Source organism: Ananas comosus, linkage group 4, assembly GCF_001540865.1.
Source record: "Ananas comosus cultivar F153 linkage group 4, ASM154086v1, whole genome shotgun sequence".
In the NCBI taxonomy this organism is placed as follows: domain Eukaryota; kingdom Viridiplantae; phylum Streptophyta; class Magnoliopsida; order Poales; family Bromeliaceae; genus Ananas; species Ananas comosus.
The window spans coordinates 3,682,022-3,704,966 of NC_033624.1; the positions used below are offsets into that span (position 1 = coordinate 3,682,022).

A 22,945-nucleotide genomic window follows, 5' to 3' on the forward strand; every position below is an offset into this window, starting at 1 on the left:
TTGAGTTTGACCATTTCAGGATATATATATATATATATATATATATATATATATATATATATATATATATATATATATATATATATATATATATATATATATATATATATATATATATATATATATATATATATATATATATATATATGATGGTTTATTATACTTAATAAAAAATTTTATTTTATTTTAAAAAATATTTTTAAAATAATATATAGTTTAATTTTTAGCCTAAAAGAAATATTTGGCTTATTTAATCGGTTAATTTGGTCAATTCAGGTTTCAAGTTAGACATCCGAACCGAAAACCAAAAATCAAAATTTAGATCATACAGAACCATTTAAATCAAAAAACCGGTAAAACCATTTTTTTTTGTTTTTGACCGAATTAGATTGATTCGGTTCGGCAATACGATTTTAACCAAATAGTGGTCACCCCTATCTGTAGAAAAAGCTTCAGTGGAGAGCTTCCTAAAAATGCTTCGTTGAGGAGCTCCGACCCAGAAAAAAACTTCAGTAGAAAATTTCCTAAAGATGCCTACTTAAGGAGGTCAAATCTGCTGCCACACATCACTTTTATCTTTTGCTAAAAGTTATAATTTTTTTCTTTAAAATTTCAATTTTTTTACATTTTAATATTTAAAAATATCAAACAAATCATTAGATAAAAGCAAAATTAACGTATAGCAACAGATCGTGGGCTCTTTACTAAAATTTTCTTATCTACTATACGTGTTTATTTTACCTCTATTAAAAAATTATAATCATTCACTCTACAATTTATTTATTTTTTTATAATTTAAGTATTAAAAAATACTCAACAAACTCTTAAAAAATGTGCATTTAATACATAGCAATGGATCAAAAATTGAGAAGCTCCCGAGTGTAGTTTTATCCCCATATATATACACCGGCAATACAAGAACAATTAAATACAATCAAAAGATTCTCACACATTACACAAAAGGCTTTGGTGCACGATGCTCGCGGATACACCAGGTGCATGCAGTTTTTTTTGGGTCTTATATATATAATGGATATCCTATTGAGGGTAAAACTGTAAAAATTGGCAACCGTACACAATCCCTTTACGCGCTTTTACCCGGGGTGATGTTCCCGTCTTTCTCTCTTTATATATTCCCATCGCTCTCTTTCTCTCTCTTCCTCTTATCATCTCGTCGAAGAGCGTCCTCTTCGTTGCACGCGAAGGGGAAGAGGAAAGAGGCCTCTTTCTCTCTCTAAACCCCTCCCTCCCTCTTCGATCCCATCTCCTCGTTGCGGCGATTAGGGGTTTGCTTCGCCCAATTGATCCGGATTCGTCCGTGTTCTCTTCTTCATGGGGATCGAGGAGGGGAGCAATAGCAAGGAGGGAGGAGGAGGAGGAGGAGGAGGAGGGGGATGGGGAATCGGGAGTTTGATGCGGAGGAAGCAGGTGGATTCCGATAGGGTTCGAGCGGAGGCGGCGAGCCACCACCAACTCGCCAAGGAGTTGTCGATTCCCCAATTAGTCGCTATTGGTATGGTTTGATTTAGTCCGTCCTTGCTTTAATTATCTCGTCCCTTTTCTTTGCCTTTTTTAGGAAACGGATTAGTTTTTTTTTCTTGTGATTTATTTGTTTGTTTGTTTGGATGTAGCGTGATGTAGCTTACTCGTAATTGAATGATGTGGAGTTGTTGATTCTTTGAATCGTTTGCTTTTTTGAGTTTGTTGACATAATTGAATCCTTTCAGGTTGATGTATGTTTTAGGAAGAAGATGTGAATTTTGCCTACAAACACTTTTCACAAAAAAAATAATAATAATAATAAAAAAATCCAGTGGTGGACCTTTTTTCCGCTCATTTGTTCCGCTATTTTTGTACTTTTTGGGGAATTACTCGATTCTAAATATGATTGAGTAATTAGAGAATTTAATTGGTCCCATTTCAATATAAAGGACAGGTTTGAAGCATTTCAATATAAACTTGTTCGAACTAATGAAACAATTTTATGCATATAATACTTCACTCCTCGACTTAATTTTTACGGAATTGGGGGATTTTTTTTTTTCTTACTTATTTGATATCACGTTGAATCCTTCAGTTAGTAGACTTTTTATATGATTTGATTGTCTTGAGCCCCAATTTTTAGTTAGAAGTAGTGTCTAGGACAATTCCTTTAAATAAGATAATTTAGTATTTTGGTTTGTATTTTTGGTGGGTGGGGGTGTGTATTGAGTTGGTAGTTATTTTCTTTTTTTATTTAATATATGGATCTTCCTATATATATTATATTGTCTGGTATATATATCTAGAATTGAGCTCCTATGCTTTTAAAAGTACCAAGTTATTGGTGCTTGTAGATTTTTAGCCATTGGATTAAGAGATGTGCGGTTAGGATGATGTGGGCCCCCTCGGATTGAGTGGGTGGTTGGTTGAATAGTATAATATAACGGGTGAAAATAATTAAAGGCGTAGACCTAACGGTAAAAAATTCACAAGCACCAAGAGCTTGGTGCTTTTACAAGCACCATAGTCGGACTCTACATATCTACTAGTTTATTTTATGTTTTCTTAATACAAGTGGGTTAACCCATTTCTCAAAGGAAAGAAAAAAAAAAGAATTTTATTGTAGGGTGATGTTTCTCATGTTTCCTTTGTCGAAAGCATTTGGTGTTTTCCTGTTTGCTTGTTCTTTGAATGTTCTGTCTTTTGTTATTCTATTAACACTAACTGATTGTTTGCCAATTTGTTCTCCGAATTTGACTCTATGATAGCTTGGCTTCTTACTACAAATTCATTAGCTATACAATTCGCGAAATCTTATTTTTGGTTGTTGATAGGTGCTTGCATTAAGAAATTTGTTTTTCTTTGTTCAGGTGTTGGTTCAACGATAGGTGCAGGGGTCTACGTTCTTGTAGGAACCGTTGCTCGAGAACACGCGGGACCTGTCCTGACCATCTCCTTTTTGATAGCTGGAATAGCTGCTGCACTCTCAGCTTTTTGTTATGCTGAGCTTGCGAGCCGTTGCCCCTCTGCAGGGAGTGCCTACCACTATTCATACATTTGTGTTGGAGAAGGGTAATTGATTGGTTTGATTTTTGCTGGTTTTAACTCTCTTTTCTTCTCTAACAAGAAGAAAATTGTGTTATTTACTTAGAAGGAAAAATAGAAAATGACAATTATTGAACCGTGTCTTAATTATTTTAGCGTTGCTTGGTTAATCGGTTGGGCTCTAATACTGGAATATACAATTGGCGGCTCAGCAGTTGCGTGCGGTATATCCCCAAATTTGGTATATGGATTTCCATTTTCTTTTTCTTCTTTTTATTTCCCAAGTGACTGCATTTTCAGTTGATAATACATCATACTGTGGTTATTCTCTTTGTGAGTTTTAACTGAGTTTACGTGTTTCTGAAAGTCTGACAGTCCAAATGGTTTATGCAGTTAGCATATAATTTTATATTTTCGATGTACCTTTCCTTGAATATTCAGTTCACTTTTTCCACAAACTCTGTGGCATACAGTTGGAGTCTGAAGAAATCACTTACTTTGTGTCTTTATTATTTCTCAAATCACTGGATTAAGCTATTGGCTTCCTATTCTCATAGTTTGGCTGGTCTCAGATAATAGGTGTACTGCATATTTATCAAGTCTTTTCTGAAAATCCCAGTAGTCAGATTACATTTCTTGTTATCTGTTCTTAGGGCATTTTGTCCTGGATAGATGATCTCTTGAAGTGCAGTTCAAGAAGAGTTGTTTAGGGATGTGCAAATAGATTTTCTGTTAAAAATTCATTAATACCTAGCTATTCACTAAAGCCAGAAATAGAAGCTATTCACTAAAGCCAGAAATAGAAGCAGCTTATGCTATTTCCAGGTTTGAGTCTCTTTTTGGTTTTTCACTTGAGCCAAAAGATCTAGATTCTAGATGCTTTGATTTATAGCAAGAAGTCGTTTTAGAAGCCGGGCAAAGAGACTCACGAGATATGAGGGGCGGCAGTTTTCACTATCCAAACAGCCTTTAAGCATGTACTCACATTCTTGAGTATAGGCAATACTTTTTTTTTTTTTTTTTTTTTTTTTTTTTTTGCTTTTTTAGTCCACACTTTAGGAGTTAGGCTGTTCTGCAATTTTATGGAATCTTTCTGTATGTTATCAATTGAATAGAAAAGTCGTTTATGTGATCCGTACCTTAGAAGCTGGTTAGCAGATTGGAAAAAGAATGAAGATCTTTTCAGTAGCTAATAGTGTTTGTAATTTTGGCCTAACAGTCTATTAAATATCATTTCAGGCCTTGTTTTTCGGTGGACCAGATAGCCTTCCTTCTTTTCTAGCTCGTGCTTACATTCCATGGCTTGATATTGTTGTTGATCCATTGGCCGCTTTTCTTGTATTAATTGTAACTGCACTGCTTTGTGTTGGCATAAAAGAGGTTATTGTTTTGATCCAAGTATTCATTTAGTAATTCTTGGTTAATGCTATCATAAACATCACTTGATATCTCTTTTTCTTTAATGCAGAGTTAATTTGTTCAAGCAATTGTCACAACATTAAATGCCTGTGTCATGCTATTTGTGATTATTGCTGGTGGATATATTGGCTTCAAGACTGGATGGGTCGGCTACACTGTTGCTGGAGGGTAATGAGAACTAAGAAAATCTAGGTAGTTTTTTCCTTTTTTTTTTCTGAATTTTTAAAAATTTTTAATGTAGAAAGTTCTAGCAGTTATTTCATCCTACCTATTCAATTTCCAGGTACTTTCCTTATGGAGTAAATGGAATGCTTGCCGGGTCTGGTGGATATATAGGCTTCGATTCAGTTGCTAGCACTGCTGAGGAGGTAATTAATTTGCTTCTAGAACCTCCTAATTGCACTAGAAATTACTTATGTCATATGCATGATGAGCAACTCTCCTAAATTCATTAAGTGCTGCTTATAGTTTTTCTTCAGTTGCATGAATAATCTCTAAATCTTGACAATATTGCAATTTAACCCCTAAGCTTCCCATTTAAAGTGTTTTATTCCTGAAGTTTTGTACATTTCATAATCGCACTAATGATCCTTGTACTTTTGCTGTCCAAAATGATCGTGTTGTTATTCTCATTTGCTGGTAAAAAATCCTCAGCGAGATTTACCATGGGGAATAGGGACCGCACTGTCTATATGTTGTTCCCTCTACATGATGGTGTCAATTGTTATTTGTGGCATCGTACCTTATTTCGCAATGGACCCAGACACTCCTATTTCGTCGGCTTTCTCAAGACACGGGATGCAGTGTTCAATGTTAGTTTCTCTTGTCATTATCTGTTGGTACTCGTCCTAGTGCTCTGCAGTTCTTGTTTGACCTCTTATTTTGTCATTCAATTATAGGTACATAGTCACAACTGGTGCTGTGCTCGCTCTTTGCTCAACTTTGATGGGTTCTCTTCTCCCTCAGGTATAGTCAATCAAAAAATGCTCCTATAAAAAATCTTGCAAAGATAACTTTTTTTTGGTTGAGAGTAGAATTTATAATTCAGGGACAAATATCTTCGAAATTGATTTTGGGGGAAATTATGATTAGATAATTACTATGTTTATTGGACATAGCTCTGGTGCATTCGATTCTTACCTTGTTTTACCTTATCATCTTGTAGTTGCAGTGACTAATCTATTTCTGTTTTGACCACTATCTAGTCTAGTATGGCATGCCATCAAATTTATAGATAGGAAAAAATCGCCAGTTCAGTTGTAATTTTGCCTCTGTCAAATCCACTATCATGTTTATTAGCTTCTGCAAAATCCTAGTAGTCTTCTACAAAGAGAGTCATTGTTAGCTCAAGGCTAACGAAAGCCTCCTGCTGTTTTGATCTCTCTCTCTCTCAGCCTAGAATACTGATTGTCACGTCCCGTGCCCCGCCTATTTGGTCGGGTTCGGGCACGCCAACAGACCGCCGAACGGACAGGGTTTTCTGTACCGCGGACGGAGTTTTCCCTGTACGTCCAAGGCGTCGCAATCGATACAATTCACGATGTTCCAACCAGGAACCGAATTCAACCAAAGATTGCATAAGGAAGTATCAAAAACATAAAACAACTAAGTTATTACAACATTTGTCTCAAGTGTATTTTACATCACAATTTTCTTTTACATTCAACTTCCAAAATACAATCTAGTTATTACAATGATTACAAGTTTGAAACATTTGTATTCTTTTCACTGTCTATACCCCTAGCTAGTCGACTGGGGTACTTCTATCTCTGGTCTCTGGGGTAGGGCCGCTATCTACGGAGCTACGCCCTTGCCTCGCGCCACCGCGCCGCTCACATGCGAACCTGTAACACCCCAAAATAACGTGGGGTGAGAACCAACTCCAAGATTCCCAGTGGGTACGGTCACCCAAGGGAAAAGCTCAACCAATAGGTCTAATGAGGCACTGCAACAGGTTAGTCCAATAACATATAACAGATATTTATACATTTACTCGATATTGAACTACATGTCATGCCTCTCAATATGCAAAATGAAACTATGCAACCAACCAAGTAGATTACTTTAATTCTACTCTTTAATCTTAGTCATTCTTTGTCCTTGACTATTCTTTACTCATAGCTATTCTTTTCTTTATTCATAGATACAACTTGCTCGTTGGCTATTCTTTTCTAAGGTTATTCTTACCTTGGTCACACTATGCCACTCGACTCGGTCTTGAGTCAATCAACGGCGGACAATCCGCGCTCTGTCCAGCTCGAGGTGAAGGAACTCACACATGCACCTCAGCCTTCCACAGCTCACCGCGCTCTATGACCTAGCCACCCGGCGGCGAAATCGTCGCACAGGCCACGTCAGTGGTTCGAGTCAACTCCTGTACTTCACTAGATCCGGCTTTCTCAGGCACCTCAGGAGATGGTGCCGGAACGGACCTACGCACATAGCGTCTTGGGGACATTGTTCCTGCAACGCAACAACCGGGTTAGTCATCTAACCCACTTAACTCCGTCGCATACACTATACTACGCGACTCAGCTCCGCCATAAGCGGACGTACACTAGTGTGTTAGTCCTAACTCTTAGCGTCGTGTTGTCGGCCGTCAACACAAACTCCTCGAGCTCGGGACTAACACCGCTCGGATCTATCTCTAGTCACACTAGAGATCTATACTCGATCCGACCTAATCGGATTCTTCTTCAACCGATATAGGTTTACGTTTCTCTTACGTACTTATCACCTTAGGGTTGCCAACCTAGGTCCCCTAGGTCCATCCTAGACTCTCTCTTTACTTGCTCTTACTTGCTCTGATACCAACAAACTACTGTCACGCCCCGCCCCGAATCCACTACTAATTTGGCACGGTTCGAGCGCGCCGGACGGACCACCGAACGGACAGCACACCTCCTGTCCGCCCAAGGCTAAACAACCAGATCATGTACAATCAAGCACCCAGGAATTTGCTTAAACAACATACATGATCGATACGATGCACACAAGTGCACTATAACTAAGAGCAAGAACCACGAGTGAATGTACAAGTGTATAAAGAGAGATAGTCTAACTATTACAACCATTCAATAGTTACATCATTTGATTATATTACATTTTTCCATCTTCCAAAATGTAAATACATGTTTTCCAAAATATAAGTAGCTCTCCAATAACTACCAAAACATCATCATCTAGTACACGAGGGTACTCTAATGCATAAAGGAAAAGCTACTAACTAGGCTCACTTAGGGCGCTATGCCCTTGCCGCGGTCCTCGCTCGACTCGCCTCCGTGTGTACCTGTACCCCAAAACCACACGGGGTGAGAACTATATAAATATAGTTCCCAGTGGGTTCGGCCGCCGACGCCGCCGGTTTTCCCACTAGGTCTAAGCTGGCACAGATAGAGAGATAGATAGATATATAGAAAATGAACTACAACTACTCTATCATGCCATCAATGATAATAATGCATGCAACGACTACTATCATGCTAGTATCATGTCATGAGTATATAAAGTGCATAGCAATGTAAACTACAACATACACTGTGTCTACTCAAGGTAATAATGCAAATCTACTATGCATTTCATGTTTATTACCCAATCTACTTGGTTAACCCGTAGGTTAAACCCTCGACTCACTCTCAATCTCATAGGTGAGGAGAAACTGCACTCGCACACCGAGACCGTCTGCGGGACAACTACGTCTGCCCCTAGTGAAGTACTCCGGAGACTCGTGCCTCGGTGGAGCGACCACCGACAAGCAAAAACAGACTAGTGAGTATGATCCAATCCTCACAAGAGGATACCCTGTCTACTAGGGTCAATGTGCCTCTGCTGCACAATCATGATATATAATCAATGTTGGGACTTCTAACTATCCCTAAGTTCCATGTCAAGTTTTACTACACTAGACTCAATACCACTCGTTTAGTCATTGTAGTAAATGTCTCAATTATTCTACATGCTACTTGTTCATGTCATAGTGCTTCTACCACACTAGTTCAATGCCACTCTACTAGGCTATGTCCAAGTTCGGCTCTTTATGCCGCTATAGGATTTTATGTCACAAGACCCAATTCCTCATGCTATCCTAGTCCACGTGTCAAGCTCACCCCGCTACACTACTAAGTAAGCATGCAAGGAAATGGAAATGTACAACTACTATTTCTATAGCACAATATGATCAATGTAATTAACTTAGACATAAAAAGAAACCCGGATGCTTCGGGATGACACCCCCCACCTTTTCAGGGTATGGAGGCTCTAGAAATGCGCTTCGGCGTCCTTTACGGCGAAGCTTCGGTCTTCTTGGTCCAAATGGTGCTCAATCGGCCTTATTTTGCCGGTAGCTCTCGACCCGCTCAACGAATCGAAATTCCGACTTCGCCCCCGCGTTTGGTTACCTAGCAATTAGGTTTACAAGGCCTCAAATGAGATCAATCTCATATTTTACCAAAAACTCTATTTTGGTGCCCTAGGGTTCCCATCTTGCCATTTGCAATTTGAAACCCTAACTCTAGCTTCAATCCACCAACAATGGTGTTAGGGGTCCATTTGACCCCATTTCCAAAGCTCAAAACCCAAAAACCCTAAATTTCACAAGCTAGGGTTAGAAGCTTACCTCTAGGTTAGCTCCAAGAGAGAAGAGAGGAAGAGGGAGAGGTCAAAAGCCTCCTTTTGTTGATCTCCTTCTTCTTCTGCTTCCTTTCCTTCTTTTCCTTCTCTTTTCCTCTTCTTCTTCTTTTTCTTCTTTCCCTTCTAGAGAGAGAGAGCAAGAGAGTGTGAGAGAGAGAGGGAGTAGAATGAGAGAGTGAGAGGGAGAGAGGGACTAATAAGCCCTCTAATATAACAATATCCAGCTGGCCCCCTCAACTTTTCATCCTCTGCACAGCCCTCACTGGGCATTCTGCGCGCGGAGGGACCGGTCTCCCCGACTTGGGACCGGTCCCCGAGAGCTTCAGCTCGGGTCACGCGTTCGGGTACCGGTCTCTCCTAGAGAGACCGGTCCTCGGGAGACCGGTTCCTTCCTGAGAGACCGGTTCCCGAGAGCTGGGATTTCAGGACTTAGCCAATTTTTGACTTTTCACGCTGGGCTCGCGTTCGGGGACCGGTCCCTCCCTGCCAGGGACCGGTTGCCTTAAGCAACCCTGCAACACCCGCTGATGGGACCGGTCCCTCCTTGCCAAGGACCGGTCCCCGAGAGCAGTTTTGCTCCAGTGCAGGTTTCACACTATTTGCTCTCGTGGACTTGTTTCCAATGCACTTTTGGTGATTTTGACATCTTTGGCTTTTCCAAAGCTCACCAACACGACCCTTGGTCGATCCTGGATGAAGTCTAATCCTCGTATTTCGAGAATTCACTTCCTCATAAGTACTCACCTGATCAGGAAGAGATAAACAAGGTAATGAGCAGATATACTGAATACAGTAGCAATAAACTGAAAGAAAGTAGGAACTATACTGAATAACGGCTACCGCTACTGTAACTAGAACAGAAAGCATACATGAATATCTACTATAGTAGCAAGACGACTGTAAAGTAAGAACTGTAAGTATGCATGCAACGACTGCTACTATAGACATATGCGTCAACTGGATGTATAGACCAAATATACCCAATCTGAAATCTGCTGCTCTGTTGGTCCGCACCTGAACCTCAAGCCTGTGCCCTGGAGGTCCGCACCGCAAACCTCCTGACAGTACCATTGCCACTCTAACATGCATATAACCCTTCTAGGGCTCATGGGTTGACACCTGCAACCATTTTTTCGGAAAAGAACACCCCTTGCGATGGATCAGACCGCCGGTGTTCGTGAAATGCGAACGAGTCTCGGGCGGTCAATGCTGATATGCTCAAAGGTCAACCGTCGGCAACCAGCCGACAATCCTGCCCACAGGGCTCACCGACCGTATAGGTCATCAACTGTAAGGAAGCACAAGAACCGACCACTCAGGTCAACTAGGATGGAACGACTCTACATCCTCTCAAAAGTATGAAAATACTGCTCGATGGGTCAACTAAAGTATAGATGTAAGAACCAACCAATAGATCACAGGAATGTATCACTATAATCTGGAACTACCGTCAGCCACTAGCCGACAATCCTACCCCTCAGGGTACACCGACCTCAACGGTCATCGGACAACAGAAGTCAAAGAACCGACCAACCAGGTCACTGATACGAAGTACAAGAAACCACCAACCAGGTCACCAATACGAAGTACGAGAATCGACCAACCAGGTCACTAATACGAAGTACGAGAATCGACCAACCCGGTCATAGGTATCACAAATAGATAGACTACTCTACTCCTACACCTGATACTAAGCATGGGAACATCTGAGTAGAGTGTAATGTAAACAATAGAGGTGCAAAGCTCAACATATAATATATGCATGGATAATAACAAAAGAGCAAGGGTAAGAAACCATCACCGAGCGTGCACCACTGTACCAACGTCGGATCGAAGTACCCACCTGTACGAATGTCGCGCCTCTCTCCTGACTGCGAAAGAACATCAACCGGACCTAAGGAAGGTCCACCGGGTTAGTATCTAACCCACAACTAAGAAACCCTAAAAGCATAACCCCACAAATAAACCCACGAGAATCGGTTTCCCAAACCGATCGCCGTAATACGCCGGTAGTCCCGTAATCGCACCGAGACTCCGCCGGGACCCACGGACTGTCCCGGAACTCACCGACTCGTACCACGAGTCACCCGCTGCCACTAAATACAAATTTACGTGTGACTTGGTAGCAAAGACCTTAACTCACTCCAAAACGATTATCGTCGGATAATCGTTCCGATCCGGGTTCCTGGAAGTATCGATTTCGACACCGGAACCCACCGTCGCTCACCCGTCGTTTCCGAACCCTCGAAACGACGCGAGTGACCAGCCAACAAGGCTCAGCGACGTGGCAAATGATCACCTAGTATCGTCGGAAGAGTTCCGAACCGAAATCGCGTTTCGTCGGCGGATTTCGCCGAAAAACGCTCCGAAAATCACTTTTTGATTTTCGCAAAGGCTTGGGGCCTTGGACGATCAGTCCAGAGGTTATCCTCATCCTTAACTTGCTGCCAACAGCAGCTACGTCGAAGCAAAAAGAATAAAAGCCCACACCGATACATAGAATCACATCATTTTATGTGATTTCGGGGCTTTTATGATCCGTATACGCAAACCAGGGATCGATTAGCCAAGCCGTCACACTCGCTGATAGGTTTCTGCGTGCCAGAGGCCGTGCTCACCTTTCGGAGCACTGCTGGCCACTGTGGCACGCGCACGAGCGACGCGAAAACCTGTGAAACAGCGCGCACAGCGCCAAGATCGCAATTAACTCGCTAACCAGGGCATCCTTGCCCCTGCCGGAGGTGAGCACGATGTTCAGCACGAACCCTAGATCATCGTGCTCACTTCCCGACATCGGATCACCGGAAAGCTAAACTACTATGTTGGAACTTAAAAACAGCATACCGGAGCAGTGGGAGCTAGGGTTGGCCTCCGGCGGCCGGACGGCAAGCACAGTCGGTGCGAGAGGTCCGGGGAGGGTGCTGGCCGGCGGAGGGCGGCAACCGGTGGCGCGGCGGAGGAGATCAAATTGGTGCACTAACTCACGGGTTCAAGGTTTCCCGGCGGCGCGGCGGCGGCAGGAGGAGGTCGGGGAAACGTCGCTCCGTCGCCAGAGGTCGAGGGGGAGATGGTGCGCCCTGCTGTGGGTGGCGGCGACGTGTGCTAGCTGAGGTGGCTCGGCCCCGATCCGCACAGCAATTGGGCGGCCGCAGGGTGGACGAGCGGCGACCGGCGGCGTGCGGGAACGACGGCGTGGCGAGCGGCGGCTAGCGGGAGGTCGCCGGAGACCGTATAAGGTCGGCGCGACTGGCCTCTAGCTGCGGTAATAGGCGGAGACCCTGCGGTTTCAAGCTTTGCCCGCCCCAGGCCTGGGTGGCCGCAGAGAGTCAGATCGGCGGCCAGCGGCTACGGGGCGGCGGCGACGGTGTGCGGAGGGTCACCGGAGTCCCTGGACATCGGCGCGACCGTGTTTGGGTGGCGGCAGCGCGCGGGCCACAACCAGGGCTGCGCTTGGCCTTGGCCGGGTCTGGCTTGCCGCGCGGAGCGAGGAGGTAGCCGGCGGCGCGGTGTACGACGGGGGCCGGCGGGGATCGGCACCGGAGGTAGTTCTCTGCCTACTCAGGCCGAGAGGGTGGTGGATCGGTTGAAAGAGAAAGATGGAGGGGTGGCCGGGTTAGTGTTTTCCGGCGGTCGGGGCACTTGCCGGCGGCNCTGAAATGCGGATTCCAATAGATATTTCACGGCTTATAGCTAATGAAGCTCCTAATTTTTAACAGTCTCCAATTCGACTCGAAGGAATAAATAAACAATGTTCAGGGCCTGTTTCAAAATCGCCTATAAGTTGACGGGGGCTCTCCACGTATTTACCTTGTTTCATCTTTTTTGGTTACATTAAATAATTCTCCTACAACTATTTGTGCAATGCTGATTCTGATTTCATTTTATTATTTTCCTTCCAGATCTGTTCGTTATTCGGCTTGCTCTGTTGGTGGTTTGCTCCTGCTAGTGGGTCTCTCTGTACTCTCCTGGATTGATCAAGATGACGGGCGGCACAGTTTCGGACATTCCGGAGGTACACAATCATTTCTTTTACCAATCAAAATTTACGAAAAAACAGTTATTCGGGCAAATCTGATTCCTCGCAGAAATTGCTTCTCATAAAAGTGCTTCTGCTCTCTCTCTCTCTCTCTCTTTCCAGGATTCATATGCCCCTTTGTTCCTTTGCTGCCAGTCATGTGCATCCTCATAAACGCTTACTTGCTGATAAATCTCGGGTGAGTTGTTGAACCCGCTGTTTCGTGTTTCTCAGATTTAATCTAATTCTCAAAACTCAAAAGTTTCATGCAGCAATTTGGATGGAAGGATTTCCTACCATTTCGAGTTTTGAGTAGGCATATTTTTTCATCTTTACAAAGAAACCTAAACATAGAAAAAAAAAAACTGTTCTGAATTTATGCAGAGCGAGCACGTGGTTTCGTGTTTCCATATGGCTTTTGACTGGGGTTTTTGTGTACATATTCTACGGCCGAACGCATAGCTCTTTGACCGATGTGGTATACGTCCCTGCAGCGCATGCGGACGAGATTTACAAAACATCCGCGCAATACGTTGTGTAGAGAACATATTTAGCAGTAACTTGCTAATACGGTGTATTGTAATCCCACCGTTTTCACATACTGTTGTCTTTGTATTACTAGAGTTCAATTTATTGTTCATTACACATATATTTATATGTATACGGATAGTGTGTGTGGGAAACATACAATGCTTATCTCTCAAAGCAATGTAAATAGTTTGAAGCAATGGCTTAATCACTGGGAATGGTCTTGGGCGAATTAATGCTCTTTATCTCTGTGTTTGTGTTGTTGTTTATTTTGATTGTTAAGTTAAACTAAGGAGATCTTGGGTTTTTACAACATTTTCATGCATACTTCAATGCTACTAGTAATTGGCTCTAGTTTGTAATAAGGTAAAAAAACAAATAGAACTTTTCCTGAACTGTAAATACTTTTTATTCAACTATTTTTTGCTTTTTAAAATTTTAATTTTAATACCGAATTTTTAATTTACTTGATTTAAGTGATTTGATGGACCCACTTAATTTTCAGTACCAAATCCTTTAATTCGTAAAGATAAGCGATGTATTTAAGTAAACGAGTTATTAATTGGCTTAAATTAAATAAACCAAGAGATTAGATAGTGAAATTAAATTCTTTAGAATATAAATAGTCAGATTAAAATGAGTGATATTTGAGATCAGCTTTATGTACCATATATAATAATAATAACTAAACGTGCGGAAAATTGAGAACATCAATAGCCTCATGTTTTGGGCCCATTGAGTTTAAAAAGGTTACAATTTAAAAATTCTTGGTAGTAATCTGTTGAATTGGCCTAAAGTGACGTCCCCTATAGTTCTTTTTCCATTTTTCTTTTTCCTTCTTTTTTCTGGATTTGATTTGTAGGTTTGGGGGACAAATCTATATATCTTTTTTTAATTATTATTATTTTCATAGATTTGGGAAGTCACTTTCATTTTTCCCATTTTAGTTTTGGGGATATTACTTTTTTCTCCTTGTTTCTTTATATATCAAAGTGTGCTCTTTTTTTTTTTTCAAAAGTGTTCAATCTTGTAATCAAACTCTACTTTTTTATGAATCGCCTACAAGCTTAACCTTAAAAGAAAATAATAATTAAATGTGTGCAAAAATTGGGAACATAACTAGGGTCATGTTTTGGGCCCAGTGGGCCTGAAGTTGTTCGATGAATTGGGCCAACATTGGCCTGCAAATGGTTCTTGTACAGTATAAACTATTAGTGGCCTAGTGCTTAATTCAAACTTAAATTAAAATTTATGGATTCAAATTAAAATTTAAATTATAATTTTAAGTTTGAATTTAAATAAATCGAAGTTTAGTTTTATATTTTGAATTATCCACTCAACGTCAAAGTTTAATTTTTTTTAAAAAATAGATTTATAATTTTGACATTATTTCAAAATTTTGATGTAAATTTTTAATATTTAATTTTCAATTTGAAATTTAAATTAATATATTATAAAAATAAAGTTAGTATATTAATTTGATTACGTTTTTTTATATCTAGATGAACCAAACACTGACAATATGAATAATTTATTCCGATTCTGATTCAGATGATGGATCAAACAGAATTAGGTAATGAATCATTCCGATTCCGATTCCAGTTTATTTCGATTTTGATTTCGATTCTGATTCTGATTCTTATTCCGACTTCAACCCAAACACGCCATGAGTGTTCGTAAGTTTATTGATAACATGAAAATCAAATGAAATACACTAAAATATAATTACTACAATTAGCCACCTAGCATCAAATTCTTTTATTCCTTCAATAATTTTCAATCATGTACAAATCCAAATAAATTGTATTATTATTAGAATAAATTCTTTTATTTGAATGTTTGGATAATTTTTAGCATTTTTAGAATGATTTGATTGATCAACTATTTATAAATTTTTATCACAATTAGCTTGATTTTTTAAAATTCAGATTACTGTATATCATAACCGTTCAATTTTTTTTTAATACGAAGCCGTATTCAATCCTCACCGTACATTCAAATCGACCTGTTCTATACCCTTCAATCAATCAGCACATTCCCCCAACTAACAACTCGGAAGAGTAAATTACCATCCTACCCTCATACTCTTCTTACGCGATACCCAACTCACGGGCCCATTATCGTCATTTCACGTACACCAAGTGCTCTCCAACGGAAACCTTTTCTAGAGACCGCATATAAATACCACCTTCGCCAAACCGGCTACACCCGGTCGCGTCGCGGGTCCACCGGCTACTACCCTTCCAACCGGTGGACCACTATAAATACCAAACCCTAGGCTACAAAACGCTACCTCCACCGACCCCCTCCCCTCCTTTCTCTCTCGACCGATAAGAGTCGTCGCCTCCTCCTCACAACCAAACGAAACCCTAAAATCCCCCCCCACACACCCCCCCTCTCCCTCTCGCTCTCCCTTTTTACCTCCAAAATCCGATCCCTTCTCTATAAAAAGACCCCTTTTTTGAACCGGGACTCCATTTTTTCGCGCATTAAACCCCTTTAAATTCGCCCTCTCTCCTCGTTTTCCCGCTCAGATCGATCGTTTCGATTCCCGGATCGGAAACCCTAGATCTCTCAAAAGATCGATAGATCCGTCGATTTCCACTTCTCATCTTGAGATTTCATGCGATTTCGCGTCCGATCTCTGTTTCTTTTTGTCCGGTAGGTAGGAAAACCTAATAAAACGCTATTAGATCGCCGGAAAGTATATAATATATGACAATTTTGGGTTAGATTAGGAGATAAAAAATAGGAGCCAGTGTAGAAATTGTGTAAAAGAGGGTTTTTTGAAGGAGTATTTGTTGGATCGAAGGGGAAAATAGTGGTATTGGGAGGGGAGACGGAGATGGCCGATCAGGTCTTGGAGGGGAGCCAGCCGGTTGACCTTTCTAAGCATCCGTCCGGCATCGTTCCCACTCTCCAGTAAGTTCTCATTATTTCCCTTTTCGTAGAACGAAGGTTTTGGAATCGATCAGGAACATTAATTTGGAAATAAAAGGCTATAATAGTTATTTGAGTGCTGTATGGTTCATTTTATAATGGACAAGCTACGGTCGAAAATTCATAACGTAAGAGATTGCTGAAATATATTAAAAATATCGATAATGATGAACTCAATTATAGATTTCAATTTTTTTTTTAATCTCAAATAATTTAAGATATGTTTTAAATATTCTTGATCTATAATTATACATAGTTTAGATATAGAATAAGTTTTTATCTACTGTTTATTTATTTAAAATACTTTTTTATTTTTGTTATATTATATTTATTTAATTTTTGGAATAAAATTTAATAAATAAAATAATTCAAATCAAGAAAATTCGAGAGAAAAAAAATGTAAAAACAAAGATTGGAAAAGAAGAAGAAGAAGAAGAAGAATGTTTAGCTTATGAACTTTTAACTTTGAGGTCGAGGGGAGAAAACCTTTTCTTAAACTTTAACTTTGAGGTCGAGGGGAGAAAACCTTTTCTTAAGTGATGAACATGCACAGGATGTTATTTAAATCAGTGAACTCATCATTTACCTGAGGGATGCTTGTTAGTAAATTCGTCCTTTTGCTATGGGATGCTTATCCTTTCACTAAGCGAAAAGGTGCAAAACTTCATGTCATTTACAAATTCTCTCAGTAAAATTTATATTTTTATAGGAAGGAATGATGTGGCTTCATGCACGGACTCCAGATTCCACAATTTTATGTATATATTTGATTAGAGGGGGATCTTATTTGATTGATTAGTTAATTCTTACATGTGTTTTGGAAGTTTATCTAAGAGGACCAAGTTTTATTCAGCTTGTAGGATCTAAAGCTTGATTTTAGAAGTTAGATCTGTCTGTTGGGAAAAAGGTTAGGTGCCTATAACCTAATAAAATTATTGTTTTCACCTGGAAAGTGAATTGTTACTATATACTTCGTAAGAGAGTTGATTGTTTCTATGAAGTTACAGTTTCTGAATTAATTTTGTACATCAATGCCCCCTAAGATGTACATTGGTCATTTTTCAAATCTCATATGATTTGGGATGGTTGAATGTCCGGTTTTCTGACTTTCGAGTAAAATTTTGCCTATTGTAGTGAGTTTTACTGTGTGCTTCTGGTTAGAAATGCCGTCTTGAAAAAATGTAGAGGCCCTTTTGCTGCAAGAATTCATGTCAGATGCCCCGCAATCACTGAGCTATATGGTTTTTCTTTTGCTTTTCCATAAGAGGAAAAATTGCTGTGACAGTTAAAAACAGCTAGACAGTCAGCCAGCTATATTTTTGTCTAATATAATGGTTCTTTTAAACTTGTGGCTGTATCAAAAGAAGCTCGTGCACTATGTCTGTGTTCTCTCATAAATAAGATGTTATGGGGGTTATGGGAATCTATGCTGATTTTGCTGCTTCGTTTTCCAAACACAAATCTTTCTCGTGATACTGTTGTGAGTGGGGGAAGTTACAAACAGACGTAGTATTGAGTAGTTGATTATTTTTGTTACACATTGTACCTCGAAGAAAAAAAAATGTTTTTATTGTTATCTGTGGTGTATTAGTCTAATCCATTGCCACGTAAGGATATAGGAATGAGCCAATTGGCAATTGATTTTGCAAAAACTAATGGTATGATGTCCAGGAATATTGTCTCAACCGTCAATTTGGACTGCAAGTTGGATCTTAAAGCCATAGCTTTGCAAGCCCGGAATGCGGAGTATAATCCTAAGGTATCAAATAGAGCTTGGCGACATGTTTTTGTTTTTGTCATTTTTGTGCTTGTTTTCCCTTGTTTCCAAATTGTATTACTTTCAGGGTGAAATAATTTGATGAATATGAACACACACTTTTTATTATCCTTTATGTTTTTCCAATATCAGTTTCAATCATAGATGTGTTAACATTATGATTGCATGTGTTCTATATTATTATTAGTTTGTTGAGGTAAAAATATTTCTCCTTTTCTGCTAACTGTTCCTATCTCCTTAAACAGCGTTTTGCTGCAGTAATCATGAGAATAAGAGAACCAAAAACCACAGCATTGATTTTTGCATCGGGAAAAATGGTAAGCTGACTTCGATCTGCAGCTATGCGGGTGCGGCTTTCATTGTTTTTTTTATAAAAAAAATACTTATCTATCTACCCTCATGAAATTCTGTTGTGATATTCAAGCTTTCATATAAGCTCATCAAGAACTCGAACTTTTTCACATATATTCCTTGCAATAACGGATTCTTATATATCTTTGAGGAAGTTGTGGCTTTTTTTACATAAATGCTCACGTGTGAAGGCTTTGATTTAGCTGTAACTAACTGCGATCTCGTGAATTGGTAACTTCCCTAAATGAGATCCGTGTTTTTTTTGTAACAAATTGTAATTCTAAGGGGCATATATGTAAACAGTTAATTTTTCTGCCGCATCTATGTAACACATTAAATTTTCAAGGGCATATGTGTAATTTTGAATTTTATAGTTGTACCCTTGTTTAAGCTTTCATTCTGATAGTCATTTCTCATGATGAGTTGAGAGATTAAATTTTCAAGGGCATATATGTAATTCCGAATTTTATAGTTGTATCCCTTGTTTAGCTTTCATTCTTATAGTCGTTTCTCATGATAAGATGAGACCTTACATGTTGTACTCAAATTTTCATTATGATTTTATTTTGGTTTGTACTCAATCTTGAGCTCTCTTTATATAGGCGGTTTAAGGATTCTTAGAATTGTAGAGATTTTCTTTTAGAAACTCTTCCTTATTCTTAGGTTGTCAGAACTCGACAGATTTCTCAGTTGCCTAAAAGAGAGGTTTAGGAAGCCCTGCTGCATCTATGGATCTCTATCGTCCTTAGATCTCTATAGGTGCTTGCATTGTAGCACCTATAGGAGATTTATTGATGCACCACCCACAAAAGTTCCTCTTAATGAGCTGGTAGCTCATTTGATTCAGTTTGTGTTGTCAATATGATGCAAGGATTTAAGTGCTGTGATATGGGATTATGCTGGCATGGCACGCACGTGCTGTGCCTTACCGATATATGCCATTTGACAAAAATACATGTGTGCTGATACACTTCGGCATAGAATATTTATTTTCTGTGGCACCAATATATTTTAATTCCTTATTATAAATTCTTTATCAAACTTTTTGCATTTTATTGATGTAATTACTTGCTAATTTCGAGCAAAAGAGGGATTTGATGTAATTACTTGCTAATTTCAAGCAAAAGAGGGATTTGGGCAATGCCATCAGCATGAGGATCGTATTGTGCCGATATTTTATCGGAACAGTACGGCACTGTGGGCACTTACATATTTTGGTTTTTTGGTTTTGATATCAATTGACTGCTTTTTGTATGAAGAATATTGCCCTAGATCCTTTCTCCTCACGTATTTTGAATCTAGCAGTGTTGTGGTTAAGCGCCGCACCCTTTCGATCATCACCTAACAGCTACTATATAGGAAGTTATTATAGTCAGTTACATCAGTTTATTCAGTTCTTAGGCTTTGAACCTGAGCTTAGGCCGTTCTTTTGTTTCGAATAACTGATTTAAGATGCTTTTGTTTCACTATGTTAGTGCTCAGTGATGGACTTTAGTATAAAAACGTGTATTGTCAGGTTTGTACTGGAGCAAAGAGTGAACAGCAATCGAAACTTGCTGCTCGAAAGGTATTTGACGATATTCCATATTTACATCATTGATTTCCTAGATTGTGCTTCTTGCTTATTCTCTTTGACATTGGTTTTTCTGACCAAAAAACAGTAGATAACTAACAGGCTCTTTTTTTTTTTTGCTTCTAGTATGCTCGCATTATTCAAAAGCTTGGTTTTCCTGCTAAATTCAAGGTATCTTTTTTTTTTTTTTAAGAGTTTCTTCATCAACCTTAATGTCAGACATGTCTCGGTTTATTTATCACCATCTAATTTTGGACTGTAGGATTTCAAGATTCAAAACATTGTTGGTTCCTGTGACGTCAAATTTCCGATAAGACTTGAGGGCCTTGCATATTCTCACGGTGCTTTCTCTAGTGTAAGTAATACTCCATTTGTATTCTCTCAAAATGTGAAATTTGCGCCTTGGATCATGTATTGTTTCTGTTTTTTTTTTGGTCTTGATTTTCACTTGTGATAACTTGTTATCATAAGAGGTTTATAAAAATGTAATATTGGATCCCTCATACTCCATTTGATTAGTTTATGGTATGTGTTGTTTTGAAATCTCTGATATCTGATAAGGCAAAATTGCAGAAAACCCTCTATAGGTTACTCAATGTTCACTTTACTCTTATGAAATATTAAAATTGATATATCCCCCTTTGTGATGTTTTGGTTGCTGCTTGTAAGGTAGTGTAAAATGCTGGTTTTAATATTGTAAACACATTTAGACTTGCACATTGTATTTTGAAATGAAATAGTATCTGAAGTCTGAGAGTTTTAATTTTATTAACTTATGGTATAGTGTTTGTAATATTAAAAGGAATATTCCATAATCAAACGGAGTATTCTGTTACAAGATGGAATATCCTATAATTTTCTTGATGGTAACATTTAAGTTCTAACAGAATTTAACTGAAATCAAAAGTCATGAAAGGATGTGTAAAATTATAAACCATAAAGAAACACCAAATGGAGCCACAGTCACTGTCGTGGCGAGGAATTTCTTTATGGGAAATTTTGAGGGCTAAACACACTAGCATTTTTGGTAATTCAATCTAAATTAGTTATCAATCTACAAACAAAGGGCCCTTTTGCATGGAGGTTTATCTAACACTAACGGGCAAAATGGAGTTGGGGCAAAAGTATATAAAGATACGCTTCTGCGTTTTCTAGTGGGACCGCAAAAAATACATAGTAATTGACTTATTGTGATATACAAAACACAATATTATGTATAGAAACGAATAGTATATTTCTCATCGTACTTTTTTACCACGTGTAACGCGATCTCCCCGCAATCTTAAATGGAGCCTATGAATATATTCATAGGAAATCAAATCAAAGGCATATTCCGATGAACATATTTGTCTATGGTAGTCTGACCGACATTGAAATTAATCAAACCTAGGGAACTGAAGGACATGGGGGTGAGGGGCGGAATTTAGGCACCTACTTATCGATGGGAGCTATGCAAAACCCAGGACATTTGTAGGGGATTTTTCATGACAGAGATTAAAATTAATCAAATCTGTAAAATTGTCATTTCCTTTTGATCCTCACTTGCTTTTCCTAATCTGAATGCATCTGCTTGTGTTTTGCTTCTGTAGTACGAGCCAGAACTCTTTCCGGGTTTGATATATCGAATGAAGCAACCGAAGATCGTGCTTCTCATTTTCGTTTCCGGCAAGATTGTGCTTACTGGAGCCAAGGTGAGTCCTCCACATCGACAAAAAACTGTGATGAAACATCAACTGTTCTATATCCATCCGATTTTACATCTTTCTTCGATTTTCTATGCAGGTGAGAGATGAGACATACACGGCCTTCGAGAATATATATCCCGTCCTTACAGAGTTCAGGAAAATCCAGCAAGGGTAGGATAACTCTCGGATTAAATTTTCAATATTTTCGCTTGAAATTGCGATGAACTGCTTAACAAACTGAGTTTTTATCACCTTCTATCGCTTCAGAATATTTATATTCTTATCACATTTTGCTAGAATTTCGTAGTGTTTCTTATACATGCGAGGAAGAGAGGAGCGAGGAACTTCAGATATCCATTTTAAAATGCGCTACATGTTTTTACCTCTCTACATTTGTAGCAGTGTATCCTTTGAAAGTCTAATCATTAATTGTCTATTGCCGGTGTGCAGGTAAGGGAAGTGAACAGAGATTGAGAGAGCATCTTGCCGAGCAGCCATCAACCGAATCAATTTCTCAGCTGTATATAGGACAGAAATCCCTTCTTGCTGGCCGGAGTTTGCGCAACGTGACGATGTTCGTTGTCTTATGTCCGAAGAGCTTTTGCTGTGAGGACTTCTTGAAGCTGTTGCTTTGGGGCCCTTTTTTGTTTCTTTGAAAAGTTCAGTTGAGTGGAAGTGTGGAACCTTTGGGGGGGGAGATGGACAGTTATTCAAGGCGCGACTTGCCATGATCTGAATGTTCATACAAACCCTAATAAAACTGAACTATTTTTTCTTGCCTTTTTTCGGCTTCAAAACTTTTGAAATGTAAATCGGGAAGTTCCGAAAAGTGCATGATGATGATGTTTTCATGATGCATTGTTTGTGCTTAACATGTATAAATATTTACAAAGAACAGCAAGAAAAGGACTCAAACAAGTTTCTTCGAGGAGTAATAGTAGTTAAATCTTGTAAATTTGATCTAAAATTTGCAGGCCTTTTACCGACTCTCCAAATGGTTT

General features: G+C 39.4%; 1 protein-coding gene, 1 long non-coding RNA gene and 1 pseudogene across 2 annotated transcripts; all 3 read left to right on the forward strand.

Moving 5' to 3' along the window:
• LOC109709164 overlaps positions 1,134-22,945 on the forward strand; it is a 29,157-nt pseudogene continuing 7,345 nt past the window's right edge.
• On the forward strand, positions 12,733-13,227 carry LOC109709166. The gene is made up of 3 exons (XR_002215893.1): positions 12,733-12,874; positions 12,975-13,087; positions 13,214-13,227. It is a non-coding gene; the product is annotated as an uncharacterized LOC109709166 (long non-coding RNA).
• On the forward strand, positions 15,917-22,879 carry LOC109709165 (TATA-box-binding protein 2). The gene is made up of 9 exons (XM_020231253.1): positions 15,917-16,540; positions 18,230-18,317; positions 18,581-18,652; positions 20,203-20,253; positions 20,386-20,430; positions 20,522-20,614; positions 21,849-21,950; positions 22,042-22,115; positions 22,395-22,879. The coding sequence occupies exons 1-9, from the start codon at positions 16,464-16,466 to the stop codon at positions 22,396-22,398; spliced, it is 606 nt and encodes a 201-aa protein (XP_020086842.1). The 5' UTR covers positions 15,917-16,463; the 3' UTR covers positions 22,399-22,879.

Coding starts and splice junctions, on each gene's coding strand:
- LOC109709165 (XM_020231253.1), top strand. CDS start 16,464: ATGGCCGATCAGGTCTTGGAGGGGAGCCAGCCGGTTGACCTTTCTAAG. Junction 18,653..20,202: donor TTTTTGCATCGGGAAAAATG/GTAAGCTGACTT, acceptor GTGTATTGTCAG/GTTTGTACTGGAGCAAAGAG. Junction 21,951..22,041: donor TTGTGCTTACTGGAGCCAAG/GTGAGTCCTCCA, acceptor TTTTCTATGCAG/GTGAGAGATGAGACATACAC.